This window comes from Fringilla coelebs (genome assembly GCF_963513975.1).
Source record: "Fringilla coelebs genome assembly, chromosome: 2".
NCBI classification, from domain to species: domain Eukaryota; kingdom Metazoa; phylum Chordata; class Aves; order Passeriformes; family Fringillidae; genus Fringilla; species Fringilla coelebs.
This window is the reverse complement of record NC_140029.1, coordinates 4938131-4958730: the sequence shown is the minus strand read 5'-3', so window position 1 is coordinate 4958730 and position 20600 is coordinate 4938131. Positions and strand designations below refer to the sequence as shown.

The window sequence follows — 20600 nt, the reverse complement described above, 5'->3', positions numbered from 1 at the left end:
TTTTTTCAAGCTGGGAACAGCCTTAATGTTACTTTTTGTCAGTTAAAATTAGCTAATTTTATACTTAAAAAAAAAATCTTTGTTTTCATTAAAAAAAAAAAAAAAAAAAAAAAGGAAACATCTTTTTTAGGAGGAGAGAAGACAGCAGCTGAGCAGGGCATTGGCACAGCTGCCCAAGGCAGGGCAGGATGGCAGGAGGGAACACCTAGTGAGCACACTGGGGGGACAAGAGAGGCTGGAGAAGCAGCAGAATTGGCTTTACATGGCTGAAAAAGGCATTTTCCAGGGAGAAAGGAATGAGGGAGCACCAGAAGTGGGGCTGGATGAATGGAGACCACCAGGAACATGAGCTGACAGGGGAGAAGGAGATAAAACAGCAGAAGAATGTGTGACTTGGGATCAGAGAGATGTGCAGGGCACGAGAGACAGAATAAAGACAAGCAGAAGCAAAACTGAAATAGCCAAACTGAACAGTGACGCACTACAAAAAAAATATACATTTAGTGATGGGCAGAGACAGCAGCATTCCTATCCCAAACAAAACTGTAATTTTAATACCAAATATGACTCTCTGAAATATGATTCAGCTCCAATCAACAGAAAAATCCCCTAATTAACTGCAACACATCTGCCCAAACCCAAACAGATTAAACCTTCAGCAGCCTTGTTGCTCTCAATTGCATCTCTTGAAGCAGTGTCTCTCGGGTTTCCAGGCAGCTCCTGCCTCTCAGGGGATTTGTGGAGGACTCTGACTAATCATCCTCTGCTGAGAGCAATGGGAAGGCAGGTCCTTTTCCTCCCTGGCTCCCTAAATTAACTCCACAGACAGCTGCTGCTGCCGTGTCCTGGTGCCAGAGGCTGCAGGAAAAACCAGGATGTGTGGCAAAAGGACAAGCAGCAAATGTTGCCATGAGCCACATTTCAGTGCACTCTTTTATGTGCTTCCTCCTCTTGGAGTGAAGAAGTATAACATCAAAAAAACAACTGCTAAATTGCCAGGAAGAGGAATTGCTTTCACAAGCTGATTTAGCAAAGAGAAAGTGCCAATTCCTGCAGAAAATATTATTGATACAGAAAAAATTGCAGGCACCAAGACAATAACTTTGACATTGAAAAAATAGTTTTAGATGCCTTTTTCTGAACTCTGAGTGAGACTTGCTTCTCCCCCAGCTGAATTCCCACGTGCACACCCCATGGGATGTGTACTCACTGCACTCTGCGCTGGGGGCTGGAGAGGTGCCTGGCCAAGCTGGTGTCCCCAAGGCTCCAGAATGTCCCCCAGACCAAGAGCTGTTCTCCCTTCCCACCTCTCCATCTGCTCTGGGGGTGGCAATGCCAGCTTCCCTGGTGGCCAGCAGAGCTGTGTCAGGGCCACCTGGATTGCTGCCTTGTGGCACTGTGTGAGTGCTGGTGGCAGCTGAGGCTGCTTGAGCTGGAAACAGCCAAAGTGAGCCGAGGTGCTCCTGCCTGGCTGTGCCCACAGCTGGGTTTGGGAGAGCATCCCTGGCCACGGAGCTTTGCTGCGCTGGGCTCCTGCCTCCATGCCCACGGCCAGTGCCCTGCCAGGGCTGACCCCCATGGCCATGGGGCTGCTGGCCCTGCTGAAAGCCGTCTGTGGGAGCAGACCTTTTTGCCAAGGGGTTGGAGGAGCACTGGTGAGACTTTGGGACGCTCTTTTGTCACTCAACGCAAGGAGTGTGGTGGCGCCTGACGCGGGGCCTGCTGCAGCCGCTGTCCCCATGGCCAGTGCCCTGCCAGGGGTGACCCCCATGGCCATGGGGCTGCTGGCCCTGCTGAAAGCCATCCATGGGGGCAGAGTTTTTTGCCAAGGGGTTGGAGGAGCACTGGTGGGACTGTGGGACGCTCTTTTGTCACTCAAGGCAAGGAGTGTGGTGGCGCCTGAGCGGGGCCTGCAGCAGCCGCTGTCCCTATGGCCAGTGCCCTGCCAGGGCTGACCCCCATGGCCACAGGCCTGCTGGCCCTGCTGAAAGCCGTCCATGGGAGCAGACCTTTTTGTCAAGGGGTTGGAGGAGCACTGGTGGGACTGTGGGACGCTCTTTTGTCAGTCAAGGCCAGCACAGCAGGGAGGAGTGTGGTGGCGCCTGACATGGGGCCTGCTGCAGCCGCTGTCCCCATGGCCAGCACCCTGCCAGGGCTGACCCCCATGGCCACAGGGCTGCTGGCCCTGCTGAAAGCCATCCATGGGGGCAGACTTTTTTGCCAAGAGATTGGAGGAGCACTGGTGGGACTGTGGGATGCTTGTTTTTCACCCAGGGCCAGCACAGCAGGGAGGAGTGTGGTGGCACCTGACGCAGGGCCTACAGCAGCTGCTGTCCCCATGGCCAGTGCCCTGCTGGGGGTGACCCCCACGGCCACAGGGCTGCTGGCCCTGCTGAAAGCCGTCTGTGGGAGCAGACCTTTTTGCCAAGGGGTTGGAGGAGTGCTGGTGGGACTGTGGGACGCTCTTTTGTCACTCAAGGCAAGGAGTGTGGTGGCGCCTGACGCGGGGCCTGCTGCAGCCGCTGTCCCCATGGCCAGTGCCCTGCCAGGGGTGACCCCCATGGCCATGGGGCTGCTGGCCCTGCTGAAAGCCATCTGTGGGAGCAGACCTTTTTGCCAAGGGGTTGGAGGAGCACTGGTGGGACTGTGGGACGCTCTTTTGTCACTCAAGGCCAGCACAGCAGGGAGGAGTGTGGTGGCGCCTGACGCGAGGCCTGCAGCAGCCGCTGTCCCCGTGGTGGCAGTGGGAGCAGGGCCTGCAGAGCTTCTGCCTTCTTCAGGAGCCAAGTCCATGCTGGTTTTTATTTCAGGAGCCACGATTTCAGTGAGAGGATCCACAATCTCACCTGCAACGCAGAAAACACACCCTGAAATGGGGCCTGAAACTGGATGAGGAGGCACCAGGTCCTGGCCTGAAAATGGCACCGAGGGTGCTCAACCACCCATGGCAGCATTACAAAACCAGGTCTTGGATGGTCATGAACGCAATGTAGAACATGGGATTCTTGTGGGGTTGAATCTGGTTTGGGCTGACACAAAGGAGCAGGTTTGATTCCTGGGTCTCCTGTTCTGGTTGCCAAGGCTGTGGATCAATTTGGTGGGAGGAAATTAGCCACAGACATAGCAAAAGAGGGAAAAATACTCCTTGCAGTTATCAGGCTTGTCAAGGAGGATCTCAGAGAGATTTCACCTGAATTTGGTTATTTATTTATTTAAATAATTATATATATATATAGTTAGAGACAGGTCATATATACCCCTTCAGCCACAGACTGCAAAGGTGCAATTATATAAACAGATACTCTATAAGCAGACGTAAAATCCCACAACTTATTCCAATGTCTCATGGCAAATAAAACCCCTACACGCCAGCCTTTTTCTCACCCTCACAGTTTCTTCCAGGTCGGGATGGATTGCTATCCATGGTTGTCTTGCACCTGCACATGTAGGAGCCCATCAAATTGATGCACTCTGCAAACACTGAGCAGTCATTCTCAGCTTGGGAAGCACATTCATCCCAGTCTGTGGGACCAAAACAAGAGCAAGGGTCAGAGAGCCTCCCTGCAGCCTGCATTAGGCTAGAAATAATCATTAAGTAGTCCTTTTTAAATTTACTTATATGGTCTTCCTTTTTCATCATTTACCTGTCAGACAAGCTTTGAGTGATGCATAACTGTTTTGTTATTCTCTTGTTCTTGTACTCTGAAAAGTATTTTCTCTGAGTAAAGACTTTTAAAATCATTGGTTTTGGAGGCAAACACATTTAAAGGGAAAAAAATGCTGTAGGTTTGTACTACAATTATATCAAAATCACTCACTATACCCAGTTCTGTGTACAGCACCTCCAGATATATCAGGTAATGAATAGATCTGTTACCACTAGTTACCAGTAGATAGAACATTAAATAGAGACTTAATCCAAATAATCTTCTGCTTCACATAAAAAGTAAATGCTAGTAACTCCCAGGGGAAGCACTGTTCTGTTCTTAACAGAGGAAGTGCTAAGGGCAAAATCTCTTTTTATACAATTTTTCTTCTCAAAAGTAATGCTGTAAAACTGTGACCCTCTTCCTGGTAGCGTCAGAAAAGACATCCTGATTCATCAATGCATGAAGATGCTCTAAGGGTGTTCCTTATGTCTGATTTCAGCTGCTCTGTATCAATTAGAGGGGCCTTTTCATGCAGTTATAGACCTATTTTATTGCTGAGTCTCTTCTCTTTTAAGGGATTTATATTTGGAGTCTTGTGCTGCTATTCACACCCTGCTCCAGCAAATCTGCAAGGGCTGATTTAGTCCTTTGGACAGGAATAATTCCAGTGAATCCCAGGTGAGCCCTCCCTGTGTGACAGCCTCCTGCACACACCTTTGCTGCCTCGGGCCCTGAAAAAGGGAGAGCAGCAAATGAGGCTAAAAACTGTGTCTTGGGACAAATAATTCTGATCAGAGTCTAGAAAATTGTTCTGAATAACAAATTAACATAAGTGCTTGTTCTGCAAACTTGCAGATTAATGATGGTGCTTATTTCTCTGAAACAAAGGACTGTCCCGTTCTGTGTGCATGCCCATGCACACACTCATCTTTCTGCTTGCTTTTCCTTCCTTCTAGCTAACATTTCAATTCTTTTCACTTTTTTTGTCACTGGGTAATTGCTGTGTCCATGATAGTCTCCATTAGACAATGTCATGTGCCTATGGCCAGCAGTTGCCCATTATGTTCCAGCCTAAGCCACTTAGAGGGAATGCAGAAGTGTGCAGGATTGACTGAACACCAGAGATGAAATCTCGTTAATTCCTAACTGTGCTATGGAATAATTGCGACCCTTGGTGGCTTCCAACACCATCTGAGAGATGCTAATTGCCAAATCACTTACATTCACTGCCTCCATTGTCTCTGAGGGTTTCCTTTCTCCTCACTTAGCACGGCTTTTTAAGCAAATTCCTTCACCTCTGATGGCCACATTCAACCATGCATCAGCTCAAAACGCTGGCACTGACTGGTGCATCACTTGTGCACACCCACACACACACACTGCACTTTATTCCTCTCCAAACCATCACATCTCATCCAAGGTCTGCTCTGAGCTCTCTTTCTGCACTCTTGGCACTTCTCTGGCCCTTCATATTTGGCAATTCCCTACACACACCTCAACCAACAGTCCTAGTCCAAAAATTATTAAAAAGCCACCTTTGTGTTCACTCGGATTATCTATTATACTCCTGTAAGGGGTACATGTAAAGGGTAAAAATCTGTGAAATTCCCTCCCAAATGATGTTGCAGATGCTAAAGATTTATCTGATTTGATGGGGGAGATTCATGGGGGATAAACAAACCCAAAGAAATCCCTCCGGATTCAGGGAGTCCTGGAGCTGAAAACAGTTGTTGGCTAAGGGATAATTTGTGAGAGGTGATGCTTCTCCAGGAATTGGCTCCTGGATGGGGCATTGTGCTAGAAGGATCTTGGGCCTGACTCAGCACACATCCCTTTCTCTTCTCTCACCATGCCCCACAAAACAGACTTTATTGTCTTTATTCATCATGGCAATAAACTTAATAATTGATGTATCTTCGAAGAGATCTGCTCCACTCTCTTTAGTTGTGCTGTCCCTTCTGACTGCTCATCCCTGCTTTTCACAGTTGAGTGGACTGTCACTAAACCAAGCACAAAGCCAGGTGGTGGCCAGGCTGCAGGGAGGATCCAGGGGACAGGATTTGGGTGGGCTTATTGACAAAGGTCATGTCCTGGGGCTCTCCAGGGTCAGGAAGGAAAACAACCCATTATACAAATCCTTCCTGTGTTTCACTCCTTATTTTCCACTTAGGAAACTCATGTTGAAGAAATTCTTCTTTGAGTAGAGCTATGAAATCAACCCCTTTTCTCAGCCTCTCAGGAGGAGTGGAGGTGTTGACTGTGTCCCTGGATAAGTGTGGTGCTACTGGAAGCCACCTGGTTTTCTGCAGGTAAAGTGACAGTCCAGAGCCATCATCTTCTTCTTCCTCAGCCCTTTTGGTCCCAGGATCAATAACATTTACAAAGTATTTTGGCACATATCAGCCTCTTGCAATTCAGCTGCCACTGTGATACTTGTAGGCTTCAAGTGCAATTTGTCTCCTGTTTTTTTCCTGTCCTGTTCTCTTTAACCTGCATGTGCTCTGCAACTCCAAAGGGAGTTTTTCCTGCTCAGAAAGACTCAACACACCAAGAGAGAAGAATTCTGTTGGTTTTGGCAACTTTCTGTCTCTGCCAGCTGGGAAACCTGAGGACAGAACTCAGTCCTTTGAAGATAAAAGGGGTGATTACTGAAGATCAAACAAAGGCCTAGCTTAACATAAATTCCATGCATGTTTCTTCAGTCCTATTCACAGTAAGGACATTTGGGAATTCCTCTGGCTGGGTTTCTAGAAGGGAGATGTTAGATTTCTTAAACCTTGGCCCAAATAGTGTCCCCCAATCTTGGAGCACAGAACTGTGTAGAGGGTGTGTGGATTTAAAGGCTACAGATTTTTCACAGTAATCCTGTCTGCCTTTCAGCTTGAGAAAGATATGGCAAACTTCCAGCTGGGGACAGAGAGGAGAGGGAGGAAAATGAATAGGGAAACCAAGGGCTCCACTTGGGTTAACCACAGTGAGGAGAAGCAGTGCCTGCAGGTACCTGGGGACAGTCAGTGCTCCTTTGTCTGTCCCTCCTGGGCTTATGGGTAAAACCCCTGGAAGAATTCTCACATCATGGTTTTCTCTTCAACAAACCACATACTTTGTTTTTCTGTTTTGTGAAGAATATTGGTGATACTGCACATGATCAAAACAGAAATGCTGCTTTCTTCCTTGAAAAAATAAAAAAAAATTACCTTCTACTGCAGTGTTTTGCTGATCCACCTGTAGCACAGAGCCATTGTGCAGGTAGGAAAGCACTGGGGCAAATGTGGAGGCATCCACTGGAAACTCAGGATCCTGCACAGTGATTCTGAGCCTCACAATGATGCTTCCTGCTGCCAAGGATTCAATCTGCACTTTCAGCTTCCCAGATTTGTACAAGGCAGAAATGTTGGGTGGGAATGAATTTTCAAGCTGGGCAAAAGGAGAGAAGCATTGACAATTAGGGAGCCAACAGGTACCTCTAAATATTTATATAAGTGCAACATAGAAGATGCTGGGAAAAGAAAAGTTCCAAAATGTTTCAGAAATCTAATTTTTCAGAGATTATTGTGGCACAAAATAGTGCAAGTCTCCTTGGTGCAACCCTGCTGAAAAGGACCTGAGTGTGCTGGTGGATGAGAGGCTGGGCATGCCCTGGCTGTGTGCACTGGGACCCAGAAACCCTCTGTGTGCTGGGCTTCACCAAAATCAGTGGGAGAGGGGGGAATTCTGCCCCTCTGCCCCCTTCAGGTGAGACCCCACCTGCAGAGCTGCATCCAGCCCTGGGGCCCAGCACAGGAAGGACAAGGAGCTGCTGGAACCAGTCCAGAGGAGGCAGCAGGATCAGAGCAGCTCTGCTGTCAGGAAATGCTGAGAGAATTGGGATTGTTCAGCCTGCAAAACAGAAGGCTCTGGGGACACTTAACTGTGACCTTCCAGTACTTGAGGAGAACTTACTGGAAAGGCGAGGCAAGATTATTTACAAGGGCCTGGAGTGACAGGACAAGGGGGAATGGCTTCAAACTGACGGAGGGTAGGGTGAGATTAGATATTAGGAAAAACTTCTTTACTGTGAGGGTGGTGAAGCCCTGGCACAGGTTGCCCAGACAAGCTGTGGATGCCCCATCACTGGAAGTGTCCAAGGCCAGGCTGGACAGGGTTCTGAGCAACTTGGTCTAGTGGAAGGTGCCCCTGACCATGGCAGGGGTTTGGGACTGGATGATCTTCAAGGGCTCTTCCAACCCAAACCATTCTGTGATTATATAATTCTGTGATACCTTTGAAAACTGTATCCATCTCACCACTGGTCTTACAAACCAAGTTCGAAATTTTGGCTCAAGGGAGCAGAATTCCCCCTGGCCCCTTTTGCTTGCAGCAGAACTGAACTGTCCTGGTAAATGCATGCAGCAGAGCCTTGATGCTATCTCTGTATGTTATCTCACATATACATTTTGTTTCATTTACAAGTGTGGCCATGGCTTTAGTTCCCAGGAAGCATTTGAAACTCGCCAGTTCAAGTTCAGCCTGCTGCTGAGTCCAATAATAAAGAAACCTCAGGATGAGAGACAAGAAAAATGGAGGTGGATAACTTCAAAAAAAGTGTTTGAGACAGCCCAGCTTCAAGGCAGCATCACAATTACATCATGGTTAATTACCAAACCAGCTGAACAAATGGCATTACTCTGAACACTGAAGCTGGCACACTGCTGTCAGTATTTGAGCTGTGCAGGAGCTGGCAGTTTCACCTTACATATCTAGAAGGCAGCTCCTTGCTTGAGCTTTTTGTTGCTGCATACACCTCAAAGTGTGCAGGAACCCAGAGCCATAAATCAGCACAGCTCTGTTCCCATTCAGTCAGAGCTTGCTCAGAAAGATCCCTACAAACTGTGTAGCTGGTCTAAGCTCACATCAGAGTAGAGAGGCAAGAAAATGAGGAGAGAAGAAATGAGAGTGCTCACAAACACCCAAGGAGGCAGAAGCAACACAGATGGGCAATGTTCCTTTTTCTTCCCAACCTGATGAAGCCAATCAGGTCTGCATTAATCTCAGGGAGGACTCACTCACCAAAATCTTCCTACACAACAAAAGTGAACAATTTGCAGTTGCGGGAAATAAAACCATGTGAGGAGGTTCAACTTGCAATTTCTGTTGGGCAAATGCCTCTTCTCTGCTGCCCTTGAACATATAGCTCCCTTACTGTTTTGGGTTTTTCTCTTGCATTTAAATTCACACATGATTACAAGTCACCCTTTGTTTTGGGGAAGGCTTGTGTTGGGTGGAGATCCCAATTCCTCTGTATGGGCCCTGTTCTGTGCAGCAAAACTGTAGGAGATTGCTCCATCTGAAACCTCCCCTTTTTTGGGAAGCTCAGAGCTGCCACCAGACTTCATGACTCAGGTTTTGTTTCTGGCTGATTACACCTGACTGTGGAAAGTGACCACATCTGTGCAGGCAAGGAGAGGAAAGCCTGATTCAGATACTTTCCCTCAAAGAAGAAAGACAGCAGGCAGAGAACTATTTATTTGAGAGAAGGAAGACATTTATTGAGCAGACTGTGCTGAAATGAATGCCAGGAATGCCATTTCAATAATCCATTTAAAAGCCTCAAGTTAATTTACTGTGAGTTTATTGCCAAATTAAAGATCCAAGGAAAGGAGCCCCTGTTGCATGCCTGCATTTATAATTCCTTCACTCTTCTGCAGGGGAAAATTCTCACTGGCTTCATTGCTAACAAGGCCAAGGGCTTGATCTGTCTAGTCAGTTGAATTTTGTTGCAATTATAAAGAAAGGTCACAGGAAATAGTATGCTGATTTTTGAAGGAATATTTCATGCAGGCATAAAATCCTCTATTAGATTAAATTAATTTTACATTGAAAAAATATATATCTATTACCTAGAGATATAGTCATTTTACCTCTGTAAGCAACAGCCTTGAAAATTCCTCATATGCTGAGCTGCTGGAATTATGGAAATCATCAGTGAAGTTGTAGTTAAGAATCCTCATAGTAACATCAAATATCTTGGCCTCTGTAAAACACAACATTAAAACACACTGACAAAGTAGGAAAGGATTCAGTTAAAATTTATGTACCTGGACCACAATCTCAGCTGATGGAAGAAAGGACAGGATTGAGGGATTTTGGAATTAAATAAAAAAGTTAAGGCAAATAGGCTCCTACAAGCTTCTGATACATTAAGAAGATGCACTTACATCAGGTCTAAAGAGACATTTTGGTGCCTAATTGCAACTGCATGAGAACTGGGTGTACACATGCTTTATGTGTGGGTTTACACATACCTGGCCTGGCCCTACATAACTCCTGCCCTGAAGTTGCACCCAGGGTTGAATTGCCTGTGGGCTCATCTCCAGCCCACCAGTCACAGTTTTTATTTATTTATTTTCCTGATCTTGGTAGTGGGGATAGTAAATATATTATTAAACTGAAAATACAACAAAAAGCTGTGCATGTCCCTTGTGAGTGTGGCGAGCCCTGACAGATACTGTACAGAGCACAGGAGCCAAAACCAAGAGCCAAGGAATCTCTAACTGCTTTGCACTGTATAAACACTCCCAGGCTGTTACTCCTTGGACTGATCCTTGGAAAATTTTTCTTTTTCTCAAAGGCTCCAACTTCATACTCTGAAGTTCAGCCCTCTGTTTTCATAACCACTAGACCTCCTACTTTCCCTCCACAAAGAGAGTAATTTCCTTCTGACCCAAACTGGAGTCATCCCTCATCTCATCAAAGGGAAGGCTCTTAGGGATAAACATGAACAGCAGCATTCCCACTGTGGTCAGTAATAAAGAGTTCACTGCCTGCTCTTTGAAAAAAAGGGGAGAGATTTATTTCTCTATTTGCATGGAAATAAAGGCTTAGGAAATAATTTAAGACTAGAGAAAAAGCAAAATGATGTTTGATCAACACACTAGGGCCTCAGGAAGCTCCCACCACCAGTTAATTGAACAGCACTGGGCAGGTAGTCTGCAGCTTTCTTACTCAGTCCTTGTAATTCTCTTTAATCCTTTATTCAGCAGAATCTGCCCCTCCTCTGGGCACTCTTGTTAGCTCAGCTGAGCCCTTGACAAACCAGTTGCCTGGATTTCCCTCTGGCACAGCCATCAACCAGGGAAAAATGAGGCCTGCTGGGAGATGGATATGGCAGCAGAAAGCAGTGCCAGACACCAAAGAAATAAATTTTTAAAAAAGAATTAGAGCTTAGCCTGATATCTGTAATAGTCTAATCAGCTCCAGCACTGCTTTATCAACTAAGGCCAAAGTTCTGCTGCCTGATATTCTGGATTGGACAAATGCTGGAGCAGCTGAAATAAAAAGTGATGAAAAAGTTGTCCAGTGAGGACCAAAGGATCATTGCTGAACTGCAAGTGAGTGGGGATGGAAGGAGGAGAAGGAAGAAGACAGAGATTTACTATATTATATATATGTATTTTAAAATGTTTCTTTACCTGTTTTAACATTTTGATGGGAGATAATAGTTTTTCCACAAGTTTCATAGCTGATCTCTACTGAATACATCACACCTGCTTCCAAGTGAGACACATCCATCTGCATTTCCTCTGTCTTCAGGTTTTGCACAGTTTCATTGCCCTTGGCCACCTGGACTTGGAAAGTGTGGTTCAGAGTGGAACTGACAAGCCAGGACATTTCAAAGCTGTTGCTGGTAACGCTGAGGATTTGATGGTTTGTAATTGCAGAGGGATCTGTTGCAAGAGTTGGCACAGAAAAAGCAACATTTCACTTTTAAAACCTTGTGCTGTTCTAAATCCACTACAGACAAGCACTTTGGCAGTCAACAGGGTCAGGACAGAATCTGCCCCTCTCACACCAGCAGATCCCCTCATCCATGAACCACCCCACTAGAGTAACTGATTTAGTGTTTAACCTTTTTATTTCCTGTTACTATATGCCTTTCTACTGAGTCATAGAATCACAGAATAGTTTGGACTGGAAAGAACCTTAAAGATCATCCAGCTCTACCCCCTGCCATGGGCAGGGACACCTTCCACTAGACCAGGCTGCTCAGAGCCCCATCCAAACTGGCCCTGAACACCTCCAGGGATGAGGCAGCCCCAGTTCCTCTGGATAATCTAATCTCCTCCAAATCTCCAGTCACAGAAATAATCAGCCAGTGAGTTACAGGTGCAAGCAACAGCAATAAGTTTGGAAGAGTGATCTGGGTACTCTACATGTGCTGACACCTGCTTTGCCTCTTGTCACTTTAATCATCAAAATGTCCCCATTCAGGCAAAGGTTGCCTGGATTTATCCTGGCAAACCCCCCCAGAGCCCAGCTAACAGAGGCTGGGGGAGAGTGCAGCACTTCACCTGTCATTCCACTCTGATCCAGTGTGGAATGACAGTGGGAAAAGCCAGGGCCCTTCAGAAATGATCCCAGTCCTGGCAGGAGGAGGTGTTTAAGCTGGGTAGGATGAGTTGCCCTGCAGCAGAGCCAGTCTGTCTGGCTCGAGAGAGAGAGCCCAGACAAGACGCCTCTGCTGGAGAGAGCTGGGGCCCGGAGAGATGAGCATCACACCCCACTCTAACCCAGAGACCACAGCACACTGCTGCCACAGCTTCAAGTCTTTCATGCTAATGGTTAGACTAAGGAGAAAAGGCTGTTTTCATAAATTCATAAATTGTTTTCATCAATAGAACTCAATTTTTCCCAGCACTCTGAGCCAGGTGGCTCCAAACACCCCCAAAGCCACTCCCCCCCTGTGCTAGAGGGGCCTCAGTTTAATTCCTCTGGCTTCAGCTTCGATCAGAAGTTGTGGATGAAGATCAAGAATACCCAGCCTGTTTCTCTGAACTCTCAAAGAACAACTTAAATCTGTTTCCTCCCACAGAAGAACAGGGTGTTGTTAAAAGGATTGTAATAACTCTTGCCGGAAAGGGATGGATCACCCATATAAACACAAATCTACTGAGGTTTGTTCCCATCACAAATCACATAAACATTTATTAAAATCCAAGGTTACTTACAGCACCCAGCATCTGTAGATTGGTTGGTTATGGACAAGAGACTTGATTTCCTTAGAGAAGGAGAACTACTGCCAGTGCTAACAGCATTTACTGAACTTGGAGTAGATGCTACAATGCCTAGGGGAAAATCATATTATCAGAGTTTGAGTATGTCTAAGAAGACAAATCCAAAATAATACCATTCAGGTTTTCTACATGAAAAGAAGCAATAGAAGTAATATAAATAAAAAACCTAAAAGTGTTATCATATCACAAAAGCATAAAGTAATACATTATCTTCATTTTTGAGATTAAGGGATTGTAAAATTGTTTTCTAATTAAAGCATTGAATCTGCAAGCAATTATTCATCTCATTATCTTAAAGCCTATTAGCAGGCCCATTGATGTCTGTGGGCTGTAAGTATATTTTGCTGAACTGGTACCAGAAGGAATTATTTCAGCCAGTGCCAAACTCCAGCTGCTTGCAGCAGAGAGCTCAGCAGCAGTGCAGGAGCTCAGGGTGGGATCATACAAGCACTGAGTCCGGGCTGCAGTCAAAACAGGAACAAAGAAAATAGAAATAATACCATTAATTGTTTTCAAGAGGCTGGGGAGCTGCACTGACAACAAGTGACTTGCTCTGAGAAGCAGGGTCTGAAGTTTTAGGTTTTGGCAGATGAGTGAGGACAGTTGAGGGTGAAATAGAGGAAACATGAGGGACTGTGAGATAAATACTCTGCATTGCCATCAGAAATAGGTAACAGGTCTATGTGGCATTTTATCCCAACAGGAAGAGAAGGGACACTCGTGCACCAGAAATTCCTGCAGGTGACTCCTGCAAAGCAGCACAAAGTCCTGCAGGAACATCCTCAGCACTTCCCAGGGTGAGACCTGCATTTCTTACCTTCCTTCCTTGGGCTCAGCCAGTGAGGGATGACAGGGGCTTGTTCATGCTGGGGCTGGCAGCTGTAATAACCCTCCAGGTTTACACAGCTGCTTTTCTCAGGGCAAGCATTGAATTCAGCATAGGAGCATTCATTGACATCTAGGAAGAACAACACACCTTGCATCAAGAGCAGCATCAAGATTGATCTGCACTGTGTGTAAACCAGGCTCTGGCTATGATAAAGTCAATGTAAATCTGCAGTAATGCTGTTAAAGCCACTCTGGATGTTACCACCCTATCACTTTTTACCCCAATTCTTTGGAATTAGAGGACAATTAGGGGCAGCTCCTGCTTACACCTGTAGGATGCCATCCAAACCTGAGATGTCAGGACAGGAGGAAGGAGGACTACCCAGAGATTTCACTGAAAGCTGGACTGAGCAAACACAGAATAAGAAGAATGTATTTCAGGAGTGAAAATGTTCAGACAACTGCAGAGCAATAAATAGCCTGACATAATTTAAAATTAATATATTGAAATGTTTATGTAACATTTAAAAAGTAAGTAGTAGTATGCTTTAGTAATTAGCAGACTACAAATATAACTTGTTTCATACAAGCTACTGGAAGTAATATATTTGCTTCCCAAGAAAACAGGTTTTTAAAGAGCCTGTTTAATACAACTAATGATTGTGCTACAAATATGCACATATTTGCTTTTTCATCTGAAACACAATGTTACTGGGATAAAATAAACTTGAGGTTTCAGAGGCATTCCCTTCCAAACTATTCACTCCAAAATAATCATTAATTCTCCATCCTATAACAGAAAGGTCAGGGCTGTGTTTGCAAAGTTTGCAAGATCCTCTGTGCTACCTTTGAAAGCAAATTAATGGTTATATAAATGAGATGCCAAGTGAAGAGGAACAAACTCCTTAAAATGTGACAGGATTACAGTCAGTGACCTTGCACTTGTGTGTCAATCACTTCATACACACGCTTCGCCATGGCCTTCAGGGAGGAGGAAACCTCTGCCAGAGGAGCTGGATGCTGCATGCCCAGGAGAAGCTGGGAGGCCACTGTCCCAGCGTAGATGTCCCCATGGTTACTCTGGATGTGGTGCACAGAGGCATTCAGGGGCTGCAATGCACCAGTGATCTGGAAAACAGGGCAGCAAACACTGGAGCACCTTGGTCATTTCCCAGCACATGAATTATGCAGTGGTTATTATCATAATCTGAGTGTAGGAAGAAATTCAGAAACCATGGCAAAGTGGTTTAGGCCTGTAGTTATGCAAGGTAAGTTCTTATTTTCACATTTCACAGAGATTTATGTTACTGAAATGCCAAGCCCAGGGAGGTGTGGAGCTGATCTCAAAATGCTTTGGCAGAAGGAGTGTCCTGGGTTGTAAGATGTGTGTGTATTCTACTTCCCACCTGTCAGAGCTGGGCAGTTCTCTGCTGTTCCCTGGGCAGTTTTTTCTTTCTCTCTCCCACAGCCCATCCTCCCTGCAGGAGATCTCTGCTGTCCATGGCCAGTGAGTGTCCCTGCAGGGCTGATCAAATTCCATCATCCCATGGGGAGATGCTGCGCCCAGGGCAGGAGCCAAGCATTCCTACCTGGATACAATCTGCCCTGGAACAGCACAGCAGCCTTTGCCCCCTGCATTCCCAGAGGAGCAGCTTTCTCCTGCCCTGCATTCCCAGAGGGAGAGCAGGCCCATCTCCAGCAGCCCTGGAGCTGCAGAGGAAAACTCCCCCCTTGTGCAGGATCCTGCTGCAGCAGAACCACAGCTGGCACTGCAGGAGGGCTGAGCCCCCCTGGGATGGGGCTGTGCCCCCACCCTGACACACAGGGGACAGCGACTGCTCTCACTCTGGCAGTGCTGGTTTGTATTACTACATTTTTATTTTATTTTTATTTTCTTCCCTAAGAAAGAACTCTTATTCCTTTTCCCATATCTTTGCCTGACAGTCTTTTAATTTCAAAATTATAATAATTCATAGGGAGGGGTTTTTTTTTACATTTTTCCATTTCAGAGGAGGCTCCTGCCTTCCTTAGCAGACACCTGTCTGTTCAAACCAAGACAAGGAGTAACCCAGGAGGAGGTGGGAAAAGTCCTGCTTTGCAAAGTCTCAATGGATTACAATAAATTACACAGGCCACTACAATTCACCTGCAATAAAGCTGTCCAACACTTCTTACTTTGAACAGTTAAATGGACTGCTGGCAAAGGGAATAGAAAGAAAAATAGGAAAAGCAATAGACTCAGGATGAGGGGTGGGATTAAGAGGCACAGAGAGACCCCAGAGAGACCAAGCCATCCCAGCTGAGAGTCAGGAATGAGAGAAGGGATTTGCAGGTGGGCTGAGCACTGAGAGTCAGTGGGACAGACAGCAGGACAGCTGAGGAGCAGCTCATTGAACAGCTTCACCTAAACTCCCCATTTCTTGAGTGTTTGACTTTCACATCGGTTGTTTTAGACCAAGATGTAAAAGCCTTGGTGGATCCTTACCCCTACTCCCCACTACACAGCAACAGGACCAGGGTTTCTTGCTTTTTTAGGATATGAGAAGGGGAAATCAGATAGGAGGAAGAAGGACAACCATGCTGTTGTTATCATTTCTATTCTCCTGCCCACCAGTGCCAGCGGATTACGGCAGATAGGTTTGTCTTGGAAAGGCTTAACTTAAAATTCTGTATCAGAAAACATCATGTTTTGAAAGTCTTGAAATCTGGTCCCAGTCTGTCATAGGCCCAAAACTGAACTGAGACAAAGCTGGAGCAATCTTGAGCTACTTGAGCAGAAAACCCCCTTTATTTCAGTATGTCTGAATTTCAGGTCTCTTCCAATTGCCTTTGGAAGAGACCTGAAAAATTTGCTGAAGAAACTGATAAATCAATGTTACTTTAATTGCTTAAGGATGCAGCTGGCATTCAGTAATCAGAAATACAGAAATAATCAGAAATACAGAAATAATCAGAAATAGGGCCAAAAAAAATCAATCTGGCAGAACCAAGGGGGAGCAAAGAGTGACCCCTGAGTAACAGAATCGTGGGCACAAGGAGGGAAGAGTTTGTTTTTGCACATACCACGGAGTGCAAAAGGCGGGAATGATTCAGAAGGTGGGAATCCACTCGGATCAATTCACTAAAATCCATTTTCACAAGCACTGTCACGTTGTACCAGAACATCCTCCCTGCAGTGTAGGAAATAAAACAGCCAAGTCATCTAAGGTCTGCTGCTACAGAAGGCCACAGAGCTTCAGGGAGGCTCTGAGGAATCCAAGCAAGATTTCACTTGGCAAATGTTGGGGGCCCCACAAACAGCCCAGCTAGGGCCTCGTTTGCCATATGCCACAGGCAGGGGAGCCAGCCAAGGAGAAGGAGCCAGGGAAGGTTTGCTGGACCCACAGCACCCACACACCACTCAGTGCTCACGGGTGCAAGCACTGAAGCTGAAAATCCTGGAACCCATCCAAGGCAGATTCCCGTATTTGTTTTAGGAAGAGCTATGGTAACAGTTTTCCTGCCCACTCCCACCCTCAGGAGGGAAAATGAAGGATATTTCTATTAGAAGCAGTGTTGAATTTATCAGTAACATACCCTCTGGCATGGGATCCACACAGCCTGCTCCTTTGGATGAGCTGCAGCATTTTTTCAGCCCTGGACATTCAGTATCGAACGTGCAAGGATAATCAAATGTTTCCATATCCTTCACTGGACAAACACCAGGTCTTGAGGCAAATACACTGGATCTATTGAGTGCTAAGTAACAAAAACATTTCTGAGAACAAAAATACAGAGACTTTTTTCCATAAAATTGTGATATTTCATTTATACCAAACACCTCCTCCTCATTTTAGAAGCGTGTCTGTTCTGAGTTTTTAATGGGAAGAAAACAGCAGCCTAAAATATCATTATTTCATTTCAAGGATGTAAATATTCTCAGATCTTTCTCTTGTCCATGACATTTCTGTTACAGAAATTTTGAGTTCCTAACTTTCCATTAATAATTATGGATGGATGGGCTCATAGGTAAGTTTCTAAATGTGGAGACACTGAAGCACTGAGAAACAGAAAACATGCCTGATATCAGCTGTGACTAATCCAAATAATATATAATGATCAAAGAAAACAGGTGCTGTGTAAGATAGGAATTGAGAACTTTCATTTAACATTTTGTGGCACAAATTTAACCTTAGCTGCAGTAATTCTTTTCCAGCTGGCCACTCCTGGAGGTTGGTAGCCCACACCAGAGAGCCCTGCAGAGAGGGCAGCTGATTCCCAAGCCAAGGGCAGACAGTGGTTCTGGGTCAGTGCCAGCACAAAATCTCTTCTAGGGAGGAAAAGAGAAAATATTTCCAAGGCCTACAAACTCGCTTCTTTACCGACACTCTCAAACACAGCTCCAAGTAATGCTCAGCTCTTTCTAAGCAACCTGAAAGAAATCTCTTTTCCATTCATTTTGCACCTCCAGGTTTTTGATCCTTTACTGAGCAACTGAAGCCAGCCAGGAGAAAAATGAACCTGGTTGCTGCAATAGGAACAGTTGTGGTGCAGGAAAACCACATTTGACGTAATAAAACCCATAGCAAGTGAAAAGTCCACAGCAAACTATAAATCTGTTATGAACAGTCAGTTCTGTGGGTTTACAATTTCTGTTATCCCAAGGCTCTGGATGAGACCAAATGTGAGGTTTCTGAGAAGCAGGAGGGGATATTGAGTCAAGCACTTTTGACCTCAGCCAAGTAACCTTCTTAGCCAGGGAAATTATCTTGATTAACCAAGATTTAAACTGAATGTACATTACTTGCTGCCACATGCACGTTCCAGGTCTTGCTCTCTCTGGGGCTGGCACTCCACAGGTGGTTCCCCCAAACAGGTCCTTCTCCTGGAAATATCCCTCTTGCTTTTCAAAGCCACATTCAGGTGTGATACAGCCTCAGCCAGGGAAATTATCTTGATTAACCAAGATTTAAATTGAATCTACATAACTTGCTGCCAGATACACGTTCCAGGTGCTCCTCTCTCTGGTGCTGGCACTCCAGGTGGTTCCCCCAATCAGGTCCTTCTCCTGGAAATTTCCCTCTTGCCACATTCAGGTGTGAAACAGCCTCAGCTGCCCTTAGCTGAGTCCCACATACATTCCCTGCCTCAAGTGATCGCTCCTTCTCAGCCTCCTGGGCAGGGAGCTAAGCAGCCTCTCACACTGGATTTTGCACAAACACGAGTACCCAGGGATTTCCTCGTGCTAGAACATTCCCTATTCACCAGTGCTCCTTACTGTGCAAACCAGGCAGCTGGACCCAGGGGAGGAAATTCCTCCAGCTCTGAGATTCAAGTGCAGTTCAAGCAGGTTTGAGGTTCAAAGCAGGCTTTTTTTTTCCCACCTGGGTCTCTTTTTGTGTGTGTGTGTTTAACTGCAGTGTAAATGGTTTAATGAGTCCCATGCAATCTCAGAAAACACTATTGAATCCTGGCTGGCTGCCACAGAGCCATTTATCTGAAATCAAAAGGTCATCTTTTTCAGATCAACGGAAACAGAGATGGATTCACTTCACATTCCTGCCTAATTGTACCAGATGCACTTTGGAAATTCAATTTATGCTCTCCCCTTCAGTCATGCTGGGGACAGTCACCTACCAAGCAAGCAGTGAGGAGCGAGCCAGCCAACTCTGTGTCATTTGGATGAAGTACAGGCTTTTCTCCTCTCTTATTTACATAAATGTATGGAAGCAGAACTGCAGCTTAGCAACCAAAGGTCACTTGCCAGCCTGCCTCTGGACAGCTGCTGGATCTGCTGTGGCTGCAGGATGGGGCATCTCCCAGGAGATTGATGCTGAGGGACAACATTAGCTCAGCCATAACCCCCTTCCCCTCCCTCCTTCCATCTGGAAGGGATGGTTTCTTCCAGAGGGTGTGGTGGAGCCAGGGACCAGCACCCTGCATTTGTCTCAGGTATCAGAAGGTGGAGACAAATCTATGAAATTACAGAGGAAGCGTCACAGACACATTTTATGAAAAATCCTTTCCTTAAGGTTTTTCCTCCTGAGAAGCTGAGAGGCCTCAGGAAGAAAATGCAAGCAATGATTATCTGCTGCTGTGGAATGCAACAGGTGGATCTGGGATTGGTCTCATGTGGTTGTTTCTAATTAATGGTCAATCACAGCCCAGCTGGCTCGGACTCTCTGGTCAGTCACAAGATTTTATTATCATTCCACTCCATTTCTATTCCTTGCTAACCTTCTGATGAAATCCTTTCTTCTATTCTTTTAGTATAGTTTTACTGTAATATATATCATAAAATAATAAATCAGCCTTCTGAAACATGGAGTCAGATCCTCATCTCTTCCCTCGTCCCGGGGACCCCTGTGAACAGCACCCCAAGGAAGCCCCAGGGGAAGTCTTTTCCCAAGGCAGGCTGGCAGTTTTCATCACACAAGCCTGATTTTGGGGTCCTTGAGCATTGGTAGCCTTTACTTGCTCAGGTGGATGTTTTCCATCCTGATTGCCTCTCCAGGGGTTTAATTAGGAATTGTGCTGATCCAGCATCTGACAAATTTTTAACACCCTTTCTGGGTGTTCCTTTTGCCTTGGAGGGGAGAAGGCAAAGGGGGGATGTGATCAAGGTTTACAAAATCCCAAAGGCAGGGGGCAGGGTGAAGGTTTTCACCAGAGCCCACAATAATAAAATGGGTGAAAGAACTCACTTCTTTGCCCAAAGAGGAGGGAACTCCTGCAGTTTGTCAGCACAAGGGGTGTGGAGACAGACAGCTTCAGAGGGCTCAAAAAGAGACAAGGCAATCCCAGACAGGATTCCCATCAGCAGACACTGAGGAGAACAGGCAGGGATGTCAATAATCCCATTTCTGCAGCTGCTGGGGGCACACAAGGGACACAAACTGCAGGGCAGCCAGAGCCACCTGATTCTGGGTGAAGTCCAACAGGACATTCTGGCACCTTCCCACCCCAGGCTGATGCTGCAGTGCTGCCCATATGTGACACCACTGTCCCCTGGCTGTGTGACAGCCGAGCACAGGGACAGCTGTGGCCAGCTCCTGCTGCTCTGGTTACAGCCAGCATGGGAACATCTGCA

At 46.0% G+C, this 20600-nt stretch overlaps 1 protein-coding gene across 1 annotated transcript in view; it reads right to left on the bottom strand.

Moving 5' to 3' along the window:
• Positions 1–20600, bottom strand: part of UMODL1 (uromodulin like 1) — a gene marked incomplete at both ends in the record, with an annotated part of 42903 nt that overhangs the window by 18662 nt on the left and 3641 nt on the right. Inside the window, 11 exons of the mRNA XM_084226338.1 lie at positions 1211–1432; positions 2610–2846; positions 3385–3522; positions 6848–7067; positions 9551–9663; positions 11102–11356; positions 12638–12754; positions 13521–13661; positions 14467–14659; positions 16595–16701; positions 17108–17269. Coding sequence (XP_084082464.1) covers positions 1211–1432; positions 2610–2846; positions 3385–3522; positions 6848–7067; positions 9551–9663; positions 11102–11356; positions 12638–12754; positions 13521–13661; positions 14467–14659; positions 16595–16701; positions 17108–17269 — 1905 coding nt within the window. The remainder of the gene's footprint in view (positions 1–1210; positions 1433–2609; positions 2847–3384; positions 3523–6847; positions 7068–9550; positions 9664–11101; positions 11357–12637; positions 12755–13520; positions 13662–14466; positions 14660–16594; positions 16702–17107; positions 17270–20600) is intronic.